Source organism: Xiphophorus maculatus, chromosome 18 (genome assembly GCF_002775205.1).
Source record: "Xiphophorus maculatus strain JP 163 A chromosome 18, X_maculatus-5.0-male, whole genome shotgun sequence".
NCBI lineage: Eukaryota > Metazoa > Chordata > Actinopteri > Cyprinodontiformes > Poeciliidae > Xiphophorus > Xiphophorus maculatus.
In genome coordinates this window covers 23,986,055-24,000,245 of record NC_036460.1, presented here as the reverse complement: position 1 = coordinate 24,000,245, position 14,191 = coordinate 23,986,055, and the positions used below count along the sequence as shown (strand labels likewise).

Sequence of the window (14,191 nt, the reverse complement as noted above, 5' to 3'; positions counted from 1 at the left end):
TGAGTCAAATTTTGTATCAAGTCCCACTACTAGAAAAAAATCTCGCACCATTAGAGTGATTCTGTTGCATGAATAAAAAACAATACACAAATCCAGAACATTTTTAATAATTAAAATCATTGATCACTTGTGGCTAGCGAGTCAAATGGATGTAGAACCCAAGTCTATTTGGTGTGATCTGATTTATTTTAATCTGAACTCCGAGCTAGAACTTGCAGACCACTGACTGCAATGTTACTAACAGAAATGTAAATAATTACGACTTCCAGCCATCAGCACCTCAGTAATAAGAGTCACTCATGTTTCTGCCTCTGGAGAACGAAACCTTCATGAATAAATGAAGCTGTCTGGGAGCTGCTGCAGGCTGAGCACCTCACAGTCTGAACAGCAGGTCTCCTCTGCTGGGAACCTCCTCCACACAAAAACAGGAACATCTCATTTTATTCCTGACTATTTGTCTTTCGTTTGTTAAATGAACTGCTCCATATTATTTAAGAAAACACCCAAACCCCATGTGTCTCAGTCCCAGGCTCACGTTTTTGTTAACCAACACAACGTTAACAGACGAAGACAACAATGACTTACTCTTTAATTTAGAGCGAATTTTGTTGGCCAGTTTCTTGATGTCTGCCATGAGGTCCTCAAGATCGGCTTTGGTTTCTGAGGAAAACGGAGACAGAAGAAGAAGAAAGAGGAGAGGTGAGAAGAGACGTCCAACACCTTTGTACCTCCACCAGTTTAATGGAGACAGAATCGATAGCGACGCACGAAGATGTTCTCTCCCAGTTGGGTGCGACAACTGATCAGCTTCAGCTCAGGTTGCTGCTGGTTTTTCATAGACTACCAGCATCGCTCCCCAGTTGGCCACAGCTTTACATGATCACTTGATACAAAGCACGATAAAAACACACAAACTGCAGAAAACCGCAATCAGCTGTTCTAGTATCAGAAAATTAAACATCACAGATGACAGAAGGTACTAAATCAATAAATAAATATTTTCCACCTTTTCTGCAATTACAGCTACAATTGAATTCCCTGTCAAATTCTTCTTTGCAAAATTTGCTGTGCGCAACATTTTTTCCTGATCTCAACTGGATCTAGGTCTGGACATTAACTGGGCCATTTTAAAGCATGAACAAGTACTGAACTAGACCACCGCTGGAGCTCTAAGCATATGTATATTTGCTACTTGTTGCTTTCTCCAATAAGTTGTAGAGTCACAACTCATAGTTTATTGTCAACAATCTGAGCTGGAGATCTTGTCAACTTCTCATCGTGAACGTCTTAGCAGGAAATCCAATAAGTGCTCTTTTGGCGACAAATTCTTTCCACCGTCAGAGAATAAATTAAACAGTTTTCAAATTCTTATGATTTTGTTTTCTAGCCTAATCTTGCTTTAAGCTGGTTCATAGCTTTTTTGTCCTATCATGTGTTTGCTCACTAATACTCTCTAAAAAAACCTCTGAGATCTTCACAGAGCAGCTTCTGTACTGAGATGTAATGACACACAGGGTGATTTCATTAACTTACTGGTTCACTGCTGAAGATAGTTAATGAAACCAGAGTGTTGAATAAATGGGTCGTAATAGAATGTAACACATTTCAGATTTGAAAAGGAATTTCTTTACGTTGGTCTATCACATAAAATGCATCAGATGTGTGACTGTAATGTGCTGAAACTGTTGAAAAGTTCAAATATTGTGAATACGTTTGCACCGTTGTGTAAAAAGTAGTAACCCCGAAACATTAATTACTGTTTCACACACGGGGAAAACCTAATTTTTCATCTAAATGTCACACACTAACCAAATCCCTATTAACAAGCTGCTGGGAGACAGCACACACACACACACACACACACACACACCCACACACACACACACACACAAACCGAGGCCTTATAAGTTAGCACAGTCGACCTATTCAGTCAAAGTGAAGTGCCTGCAGTTCTTCTTTATAATTAGTTTATTTCTGCATATTTCCTGCTTCTTTAAGGCTGCATAAATCACAAAGATAAATTAGAGGCAGCGGTAGACCTGTTGAACCAAAACTCACTGCAGACATCTGAACCCAATTACCGATAGCCTCAGTGGAAGATTTGATTACACAGAAGGAGACTTCAGTCACTGGCACATGTTCAATTATTAAAACACAATATTTGCACCTATTTTCCAATAAGGAATAAATTGTGAGATAATCATATTTTTCTCTAAACGTCCACTGCAAATCTGCTCTATACGAATGCCTTAATGTCAGGCAGGGTTTGATAATTAAACCATCCAAAAACAAAGCGCCATAATCTACACACCCATGTTGTGTTCAGGAATTAGAGCTTAAATTTAAACAGCAGATCCCAGAGAAACTGATTCGTTTTCTAATTAGGTAAAAGGCAAATGGAGAATCAAGGGGATTCAAAACAAAGGAGAGAAATTGCTCCAAAAAGTAAATTTATGCAAATAGATACAGAAAATGTGAATATTTTAACATATAAAATCCAGCAGTACTAAATACTTTTGCATCTGTAAGTGCTACAAAAACAATATTCGAGAAAGTCGAGGCGCAAACAATCCATCAGTATTGACTATAGACATCGTTCAGGAGTCTAAACGATGTCTAAATCGTTTAGACTCCTGAACCGCCACCGCTGTTTGGTGGCGGTTCATAAAGAAATGGCACTCTGGTTCAGCCTCTCATTACTCCATTTGTTCATGCAAATAAGCTAACAGCTTTTAGATTGCAACAATCAGTGCTATGTTTTAATCAATGTTATACTCTAAACTTATGAACCACGTTTTTCAGTACAATAAAGCTTTGAAGATAATTTCTGTCGATTGTTTAGCTGCCAGAAAAATTGTTGGCTTTTTTGTCTGTGGAGGGTTTTCACAAAAAAGATTCTTAAACTACATTTTAGAAACAAAAAAGATTCTTAAATTACATTCAGTGCAAAACAACCCCTCAGGTTACGTCTTTTTAACAAAACTGAATTAACCTACTGGTATTTAATGACAACAGAATCTATGATGTTTAGCTATTTGTATCTTTTGTCAATCGTTTCTTCCTACTAAAGATGAGAGGGAACTATCTCCAAAGGTTAAAGGAGTAGTGTCATGAAACGGTGTGTTGAGGGTGGTGAGGCAAACGCTGTAGACCCAGGTTGGATGATTGATGGTTGTTTTAATGATAAAGAAACGTGAAAAACAGTCCAAAACAAGTCCAATAACACAGGCAGCACGACTGAGCGGAAGCCAGGGCTCAACGCCGGTAGCAACTGGTTTACGGCTGGACACACGAAGGACTGAGCGCACATTAGACGAGGACCCGACAAAGACACAGACACACAAGTGACACTAAATACACAGGGGGTAATTAGGGAACGAGAAACACCTGGGAGTAATTGAGGGGAGAACAGGACAACACAGAGACACAGAAAACTCTAAATAAACACACAGAAAAACACGGAACATGACAAGTAGAAAGATAGAAATAAGACTACACAAAACATACACAATATTTCCTTCTGTTTGGAATACATCTGTGTGAAGCTATTTTGTTTCTTAACCTGGAAGTTGCTACATGTGCAGTAAAGATTTTGTCAGGGTCAGAAACAGACGTGATGACAAATGAGTTCAGCAGTGGAGTGGAGTGGAGTGGGCCTGTCTGTCGATATGAGCAAAGGTCACGAGGTTTCTCAAATAGGATATTATTCTCTTACGTAGCAAGTCCTAAAAAAATAAATGTTTTTACATTGAAGTAGTAACATTTGTTTATATTTAGAGTTTTAAAAAAAGGAAATGATAAAAACATTTAAAATAAATTGCTTTATGTATAAAACTCTTTCCTACAGTTAAAGTTGTATCGTGAAATACTCTCTCGAGACCTCGTGTTTGTTTTCTCGCAACGCCCCCAAAGAGTACAGGCTCCAACTTAATGAAGTTGGTGCGTTGCTTTCGAAAGCAACGCACTTGCAAGCATTCGCCGTCTTTGTCAGAAAAGACAAAAAAGATCATATTAAAAGCTGAAATAAAGGTGTAAAACAAACATTAGAGTGCGAGAACAAGAGGACAGCCTAACCGGAGACTCAAAGTGGTGTAAAATTTAGAAAAAGCGCTCTCTCTTATTTCTCCATACCTGTTCTGTTCCACGAGGGCGGCTACAGGGCAGCACAGAGATAATAACATCAAAATTGAGGTTGGTCTCAGGTTGTTACAAGCGGTGTAAGTGTGCTTCTGAGTGTGTGCGGCGTGTCTTTTAAGTGGTTTAGATTTGATTTGCTTCTCGTGGCAACCGAACAGAGGAAGCCAACCTGTCAGATCAAGTATCCATTCAGCCTCATTATTTGCCGTGTGAAAAGAGGAAGAGTGCTGCCAGAGAGGAACGAGTGGAAGGAGAAGTGAGACAGAGGCAAATTAGAGGCCAGAACTGAGGACTCAATTGAGCTGTGGCTTCACACGCCGTCCCTCTCCCAGACGTTTTCAGACGAAATCTTCAGGTCACGCTTGTTGCCATCATTAAGACTGCGTTGCTATGGAGATGTGTGCCGTTGGTCTTCTCGGCAGCTTCAGATGGTTTCGAAGTGACAGAAGGAAGGAGAGCCGGAGAGATGCTACGAGGCACTGAGATATGTGGGAGCTATCTGTGAGCACGGGAAACAAATTCAGATTGGTTTTACGTTTTTGTTTTTCATTTTCGAGGTCTGGAAGAGATAAAAGGAGGAGAAAATGGGTTCCACCTGGCTATATCTGCCATTTTTCTTGTTGCTCTCCTTTGTGACGGATTCCATAAAGACAACAGAAACTCACAGGAATAAGGGGTTTTGTCATCCTGGAGTCATAAACAAGTAAATAGGACAAATAAAGGGCATCTGTATGGATTTCAAGTTGCACTGACCCATACATAAAGCTACCTTCATTAAAGATTAAGGTCCACTTGTGGTCTCCATGATTTCCACAACAACGTATCTGGATCCTGGTAAATTTGGAAAATCTTTCTGCGTGAAGACTAAGCTGTAACGTTACTGCTGTGGAAATCTGCACAACTTTCGGCACCTCCACCGCCAGTTTTAGCTGTGCTGTGTAGGAAACAGAACCGTCTGCACTGAGAGACACATCTTTCCCTGTGCTGCCAGAAAGAACTGTGCACAAAAAAATCCTAGTTGTCTTCGTCATACTGCAGGTATTGTACAGTACAATCATGCTTCAATCCAATCGAGTCGTTTCTCAGCTAACTGCCAAATCTGATTTTAAGACTTCAGGATTTCTCAGTGCAATAAGTCTTTATTGCAGTAGAAGCACAACTCAGAAAATGCGTAACTGTCTTTGGTCTTCCAGACATCAATCTATGTGCAATTTGGAGCTGTGCCTGCTAACCTGGGAGCCCAGCTCATACTGACCTGAGGATAGCATGTCGATTTGCTGATTTTTGTGACGTTGTAGGTAGATAAGGTTTGTGGATAGGATCGGTTCCACAAGTAAGTCACGGCCAAGCGCCGACCACCCAAAGGGAAAGAAATCAGGGATATATTATATTATATATATATATACAGTAGATACCTATCTATATCTATAGATATATGCAACTGTATAACGATGATTAAGTAGGGCCCACACCTTGGCTCAAGCCCAGGGGTCCACACCCTCCTGTACATCGCACCAGCTGAGATAATTTTTTTTAGTTTTTTTTTTACAAAAGATTATTTGGAGAACTGCCTGATATAGGCATGATGAGGTCGTAACCCCTCCTAGACCATTATTTTCAATTCTCTAGTGAGTGATCCATGTAGGTGAACACAGGCCACAAATACATATCAAATTGCAGCTTTGAATTTTTCTTGCGAAAATCAACACTTTTATGTTTCTTTCATCAGGAAAGTGAAAATGTTTAGGCTATTTTGGCTGTGTTGAACTAATTCTGTACCAGTGGCCTTAGGTTGGAGCGTTACAAAGCAAACATGCACCAACTTGCGATTAGAATATATCAGACTTTCTTTTAAGCATTTTGTTTCAGAAAATTTCAACTTCCCGGATGTGACTTGGCTCGGTGCTATTGCACAATATTGGAGCAATTCTTTCATTAGAAACAAGGAGACAGCATCAAAATCTGCTACTCAAGGATTTGATTTCAGATTAATTTGTGGTCAAACTGGAGAAACATACTGTATACTATAAGCTAAAGTTTGAATATTTTTCATATTTATAGTGTGACTGTCCGACACTAAACAAGCTGCTTCTCTCTCCGCTCTAAATCTGCTTTCCAACTTTTATCAGTTTCTCTTTTTTCTCCCTCTGCTCTCTCTGTAAATGTATTACCAGCCCATTGTGTGTTTGCTCTGCTTATTGATTGTCTAGAGTCCAGATGTCAGAGAGGCAGAATCTGAGCTCATCCCTCAAACATTACCAACATTTGCTTTTCTGCTGGAATACAGTGTGAGCACAGCAAACGGCAAACCGAAAGCACAGATAAAGTTCAACCCCTAAAGTATCGCTGGGGGTTTTAAAAACCTTCATGTCTCCGTCTGACCCCCGTAGACGACGACATGTGAGCATTTCCCAAAAACCTGACTGCATTACACTTCGGACGAAGATGTGCTCCCTCAAAAACCTCATTCATTTTGCACTAAAAACTATACCTACTAAAAACAAATAAGACTTTTTCAGCTCAAAATATTTATCTTAGCATGATTAGTTTGTTTCACGACCAAGTCAGGCATTACGAAAACTGAATAATACCAATTTGTGACGATTTGGCTAATTTAGTTTCTAACTTTTTTAACAAACCCACCATTTGGCTGAAAAGAGAGCCCATACTGTATTTATAAAACATAGCATATGTATTGGAATCGGTCCTATTTTTATCTGTAGTCATTAATTAAAACAATCATAACAACAAAAGCTTTCAATTTGTAGCGATTTTCAAGTAGCAAGACTGCTAACTGCGTTTCTTTCTGTAAACAGGTTACGTTTTGGGGTTTTAATTATTGATGAGATGCTCCATCGTTTTTTAATAGCTGAATAGTCGTAGAACAAAAAAACTGTAATAGGAATTTGGTTCACATTGTGGAATTTCTGTATTTTCTGTAATCTAAAAAAAACTGAATTTAACTTGAAGGTTTCATTGTTATACATATTGAGATCTAGATGAATATCCCCTAATAAGACAAAGAGAAAACACATCCTTTTTGTAGCTGGTATTATTCAGGTTGGTAACTTTTTTTATTAAAATTGTATATCTCATTTAAATTGCCTGGTTTTCTGTCATCAACTTTTTATTTTAGGATGAGTCTGGAGCAAGACGTGAGAAACTTTCCATCTCAGAAGTTAAATTTAGACTAAAGTTTCTCAACGCAAAGTAGTCTTTGTATCTAATTATTGTGTTGTTGCAACCTCATTTTCTTCCCTGAAAATCTCAGTTTCTTCACCAACGTCTTCCTACGCGGAACATCAGGGTTGCTTTGAGTTAACATGGTAATGCTGCTGTCACTTTGAAACCTCCCTCTGCCTCCAAACAACTAACATTGTAATCAGGATCAGAGCACGAACCTCCGCACACCATCGCTGCCTCCGAGGTCAAGGGGACGTGGAGTGAACGACACGATTTGTCTCCCAGCAAACGCGTTATCTTACTAGCTTTGACCTCCATTGTCTTTGTGTCTGTGCTTAGCCTTGGACATCATCGTCCACATTCGATTAACCTTTCTTTCACAGATGTTATTTCTCTGCAGCTTTAAGTCATGGCTACATATCAGCTCAGATGCTATGAGAGAAGGGCAAGAGAGGGAGAAATGAAAAGAGATAAGGCACAAAGGAATCTGCAGCTGAACGAGAAGAAAGGAAAGGAAAGAAAGGAAGGCAGCTGAGGGTACTTTTGGTTGAGGGTGGAGGCGCGTTGGCAAACAGATCTCCACTTGGCGAAAAACTAAAACCAGAAATAGTAACACTCACAGGCTGCAATTAAAACAGCCGTCTCCAGTGCTGCCAGCTGAGCACTTTTAATGGAGGGAAGATGCTCTCCGCAAATGGAGATGTCAGACAGATCGAGTTCTAAGTGCTTGGAAAAATTTTTTGATAAATAAACTCTTATGTCTAAGTGGTAAAGAGCGGATTCATAGATGTGTGGTTTAACTGGCTCAAAAGTATGTGGATAAAATGTGGATAAAAACTTACAACATCTATATCATCTACTTGTTGTCCTGTGACATTTATGAAGCAAAAAAGAAATCCTCCAGTAAACACCACAGTTTATCAATTTACAGGCTGACAAAAGCGAGGGTTAAATCTAAGGTTCTCCGTTTAGATTTGCAACAACTTTAAAACTATTTCACTTTAAGACTTGAAGTGTTTGTTGTGGCAAAGTCCGAAATGAGGCAAGTACATCAACAAGGTCTTAAGTTGAACTGCTTTACTCAAATGGTTTTAAAGCATGCAGGATGTAGATGCATTAAGAGCACCCAGATCAATCTTTTCTTTTTTATCTGGGCTCACACTCACAGCTCAGGTTTCCATCTGGATTAAAAAACACTTCATGAGTCAAAGCACATTTGAAAGCAACTTCCTGTTTCTTCTGTGTGTCTGGAGCAACACTGGCGTGGTGAGGCAGCTGGAAAACTGAACAAACAGGCCAGCATGCCACCTCTGCACCAAGTTTTTTGTTTAAATTGTTGAAGATGTAATTATTAGCGACATTGTGATGAACTAATTTGTGAAATAAGTTGTCAACTTATAAGTTGTGCTTATTAACCCCTCTTAAATGCCCAATGTGTCATAATGTCATTGGCAAAAAATAAGTGCCATGCATTTTGTACATTTTTAAGAAATGTCTGCATAAAAATGTTTCATTAACAAGATTTACTTCCACTGGTTAAAATAACTTTTATGCATTCAGTCGGTCCCTGGTGGATTTACGTAAAGCAAGTCTGCTCGTGTTTCTGTAACGTCACTGACAAATGTACTCAGACAACACAGTCCAGATTATTCTGAGTTGAGATTCTGTAGAGGAACTAATACAACAGATACATGCAGTATCGGAGAAACAAACGGGATGAAATATCCTGATACTTGGGAAGGCATCGTGTGAGCAAACATGAGAGACTCTGTCATATCCATTTCTATCAGCTGGGAGTGCAGCTCCAATGTACTGTAGCTGCAAAGAAGACGTGAAGGGTGATATTAAAACTAAGATAGGATCCGATCCAGTAACGGTTGTGCACCTGATATTGCTTGATTCATGGATAGAAAACCCTCCTGATACGGATCCAGACTCCACGCTCCTGTGGTGCTGCATGTGGTTTAATTTTAGTCTGAAAGTTCCTTAAGCAAACATTGCATGCTAGCATGGTAACGTGTACATAGTGACCTCATAAACTGCACATCGATTTCTTTTGTCAATGTAGAAACAAGGAAATACTTTAGATGGGATACTTGGACAGGAAGCATCCATAATTGGAATGACGGATGTTGACAGAGAGTCGAGTGAGGATGCAATTATCGTGTTAGAGGGAGAGGCAAAATCAGAGTGAAGCTGGTTTATGAGGACATACAGGGGGAAGAAATGTTTTTAAATCACCATTGAACTTGGCGTCTCTGTGATTTTCCAAATGTCTGATGTATTAGAGGTGAAAGGAAGAGTCCGTGATGACAGTGATAAAGTAAGTTAATAATATTTGAGTGTTATTGTGAAATTTAGCGGCTAAATACATCAAACTGTTTCTAGAGATCTGATTAAATAACAGTGTCGTTGTTGGATTTGAAATCAGGCTGAATAAAGTTTGATAAAACTTTATTCATTGTTTTCAGCTGCAATATGTAGAGAGGACAAATAAATCAACAGATGCTGCACTGAAAACTGAACCTGATATTAGAGAGTAAAATTATGATTAGTATCAGAAATCCATAGCAGACCATTTTAATAAAAAGATTAAAGGCTTTAAGTTCTTAAAAATGCCCTTCTCAGTCTCCTCCAGCCTTGTTCTCCCCTGGGTGTAATGATGCTGCAGCAGGAAGAGCAATCATCCCTAAACCTTTGACCCCGTGTTATTTAAATCTATAAACCACAGCTCCATATAACAAAATAACGAGATGCAGTGTCGTTCAAAGCCAACAAACAACACAAATACCGCAATCATCCAAACTTATTTTTGCATCGTCTCTGTTCAGCACCCAAGGAAATACAGTTTCTGATGATTACCTGCTCCATCATCGCTGCTGAAGCCACTCCTGCTGTACAGAACTGCTGAGTGCATTTCAGAGATGCTGACAGAAAAAAAAAGGAACCCACACACACATAATAAATTGAAAATCCCTGGAGGGAATTTGCTTTGCTTCATTTAAAGGGGAGGCGGATAAACTGATATGGAATAATGTGTAATGCAGAAGAGAAGATAATATTACACAGAGGCTGCATGAGACAACAGCTCTGTGCTTATTAAGAGGCACCTGAAAGGGGCCCAGGATTAACAGCACAATGCTGCGGTGAACTGGGGGAACTGGGACAGAACCTGATTGAGTTTACATGGACCTAGTGCTGGACAGTACGGCTGAAAAACGTATCACGATTTAAGGGTACCATATCAGTCGATATTGATAATTATTGATCAGTTCTGGGTTTTAAATATCTGAAATACTGACAAATTGTTGGCACGGCTGTTCCTGTCTGAAGCAGTGCTACTCACTTCCTCCTTGAACAGCGAGTACACAAGCTAGATTGACAGCACCAAGACCCTCCTCCTGGCTCTGATTGGTTGTTTGTGGTCTGAAGTGGTATAATTCTTCAATAGAAGGGAGGTGGAGGAGGTTGATTTTTTTTTTCACAGATTATCTGTCAACATTTGTTAAAAGCTACAGTTTTAACAAATATGTAAAACAAAAACCAAATATTTTTAATAAGAGTTACATACTGCAGCTATAAATGGCCTCTCACTAAATGGCTGGAGATAATCACTGGCCTCCCCATGATCCTTCAAGGATAAGTGGTTATGTGTATAAAAATATATAGCAAACTCTGCTTTCAGGCTTTCATAAAGGGGGATATTAAAGTTTATGATGAGAAAACAGCAACAAAAAACCAAGACGAGCAGATTAGAAACATGATTTGTGTTTCTGCTAAATCTGTTAAACATTTTCAGTGTGCCGGAGGAGCGAAACCTACAGGATGGTATGTTTTCACATTAAAATGTCAGCGTGCAAATGGGTCTGATGACACGTTCCTCTGCAGACTGTAGACGGCGTGTCAGAGGAGGAAAGACTAACAGCTTGTGCAGGAAAAAAAAGAGCTTGTTGCTCTTTAGCACTTCTGCTACATCCATGCATTTCAGTCATGTGGTTCATTATTTAGGCTGGAGAAAAGAAAACACAATGAGATGGGATTTGGATAAGGACATTGCATTTCCCATCATGCATTATCAGGGTAAAGCACTGCTACTTCTATCATAAACTAGTGGTGATGTTTAATATTAGTTTTCGCCTTTCCCCCCTTTTTCCTATTTTAAGAGCATAAGCAAAGCCACTGTGTGCTGTCATAAACACATTCATCACACCTTTGCTCCCAGAAGCGAATATTGTCAGGCAAATAAATGAAAAGCACCGAAAATGACCTTCAGCGGCAGTGCTGTCACTGCTGTGCTTGGTGAAATATATTGATTAAATTATGCTCTTTATGTTTGTGTCGCCCAAACAAAATCCATTAATCAGTCCAAGGTGTTTAGGTATGAGCTCTCGAAACAAAGGGGGATCCAGAGATGAAGGTTCGCCTCAGATAAAGGAGGTGTTATCCGAGGGGCCTCCGTCAGACACAGAAAGACAGAAGAAGGATTTCCATTTGAGTAACGAGTGACACAATCTGTTGTCTGGTTTGTATCTGCTGCTTTCAGCCAGACAAACGCAAACACAGAGCTTCAAATTCAGTCATACAGACGACGACTTGTCGAAGAAAAACGAAGCACCGTCGCCTGATTGCCTTCCCAGCTCTCTGCACCGCCTGTCAGAGTCACGTTAGGGCTAGTTAAAGGGCCAATCTCCAGAAAGCAGATCAATGCCTTTTCAGGTAGAAAGAAGGTGGGGAATCAGTGGGAGAAAAGGGCATTGGCGGCCTTGCTAGTAGGAGTAAAAATCCCCCCCTAGGATACCAGGGGTGTCCAGATCAATGCCCTGGCATAAATGGGTGAGGAAGAAAAACGGTGAAGACGAGACACGAGGACAGATGGGCTGAAGTATCCTGCACCGATTGAACAAAGGCAAAGTGGAAAATGCCTTAAAATGAGCAAAGTGCAGACAGAAAATGAGGCCTGGAGCAGAGGGTGGGAACACTGGCCATAAAAACAATTGGAGAGCGGAAACAAACAAAAAAAAAAGTCTACTAACAAGAGTGTCAGACTCATCTGGAGGAGCTTCAATTTCTGGACAGCACAGAGGCAGCTGACAGGCGGACCAAACATCTTCAAGGTCTCCTGGCGTCTATTACAGACTTCAGTTTAAGCTCGGATTCCTGCTTTTTCAGACAAATCACTTTCTCACATTCTAAAAGATGGAGTCATTTTTCTGCCTTCAGCTTTTTGCTTATTTTTCAGACACAAGATAAAGAACAATGATATCAGCCAAGTTTGATAAACAAGAGCTACGTTGATTAAGAGCCTAAAAGATTTCCGTTAGAAGAAAACTTTGAAACAACTCTACTTTTCATGCTCATTTCACAGCAGAGATGCAGCTTGGATCCACTTTCAAAAACGTCCACATGTCTGTCAGACGCCAGATTACATGATGTGAAAAATTCACATCAGCAGGTCCAAGTTTTAGCTTAATTAATTTTTTCCCATGGTCGTTCATATGACGGTTTGCGTCCCCAAAGCGACCCACAGAAGAAGAACGTCGACGTCACACAGCAGTGCTCAGTTTGTGGAAGTAATGTTGGATGGAGGCGTGCATGGATCGATTTTAAAGTTTGTTCAGCAACAGGAGCCGACAGTATCGTCACAAGATCATAACAAGACAAAGGAAGCTAGTAAAAAGAAAGGACAACTCATAGAAATGGTCTTTGGTGGAACAGTATTGACTGCAACTTCTGCAGAGAAATCTAGTCAGAACCAGGAGTGGTCTGATTGTGATGGGATGCATTTCACTGACACAGACTTCTTCATAAGTTCAGAATCATAATTTTCATCTGGATTTACTACATCTCGTTCCTTCTAGTGCAGAAACATAAAGTCTCACATCAATGGTAAACAGCTGGATAAAATGTGACCGTTCAGACTCCAGATGCTTTGAAAACAATCAGATAAATATCTGACTTAATGCCACATATTTAAGTGGTGCAAATCGAATTTTTGGGGGGAGTGGAAAGACTGCGGCAAAAAGAGTCGGATATATGTTGCATTTGAGCAAAAGAAAAAAAAGTGTTTTTGGGTCGCATTGTGAACGTACAGCTCCAACAAATCAGATTCAAATGGTTGAATTCCCTCATTAGCGCTCAGTCGTTCTGCAGAGGTCTGGAAACGAGCCACTCATTTAAATCCTGAGTCGAGCAGGTGAGGCCCTCAGCCACCTGGAAGCAAATACATCTAAATAAAACTCTAAGAGTGGGATTTTTTTTTAAATTTCTGTTCTCCAAGTTAATGACTAAAACAACAAAGCCTGAGAGTCAGACAATAAATAAGTGTAAGAGTTCATGTTTATTGATTGGTGTATATATGGTCTGAGTTCTAGCAGTCTGGTAATAAAGAACCATGAGGACGTGGAGAATAAATGGTGCCTTGCTTTCTGCACCGTGTTGCTCTAACTACCAAGGTACTTAAATCCCAATGAAGCATTTATCAGAACTGCGACGGTTCTGGCATCGGGAACTTTCGCTCCCGGAGCAAATCACGACAAACTGAAATAGAAAAAACAAGCAGCCTTACTCTCATCGGGGTTTGGCGAGGCAAGGATGGCGCTGTGCTTTCTCTTCACCTCTTCCACTTTCTCTGCCAGAGTCTCGATAAAACCCCGGATCTCCTCTACCTGACAACAGAGAGATGGAGAAGCAGTTCAGGCATTACGTTGAGACAGGAAGCCGCAGTGATTGGTCTGACGGATGTTGACAGACACTGTGGACATAAATCTCATGTTAGAGTCCAAACCAGAGTGACTCTGGTTTATAAACACAGGAAAAAAGGTGTAACCTTACAACATGATTTCCCTGGATTGAAAATGTTCTCAGCAATCCT

General features: G+C 40.1%; 1 protein-coding gene across 6 annotated transcripts in view; it reads right to left on the bottom strand.

Moving 5' to 3' along the window:
- Window positions 1-14,191, bottom strand: part of LOC102237888 (syntaxin-1A-like) — a 59,886-nt gene that overhangs the window by 18,104 nt on the left and 27,591 nt on the right. For all 6 annotated transcript variants that reach the window (XR_002754332.1, XM_023351254.1, XM_023351256.1 and 3 more), the window contains exons 3-4: window positions 13,886-13,985; window positions 586-660 (exon numbers count right to left, since the gene is read on the bottom strand). Coding sequence is in view for 5 of the 6 variants with exons in the window: in XM_023351254.1 (XP_023207022.1) it covers window positions 586-660; window positions 13,886-13,985 (175 nt within the window). In the remaining variant the exon portion in view is untranslated. The remainder of the gene's footprint in view (window positions 1-585; window positions 661-13,885; window positions 13,986-14,191) is intronic.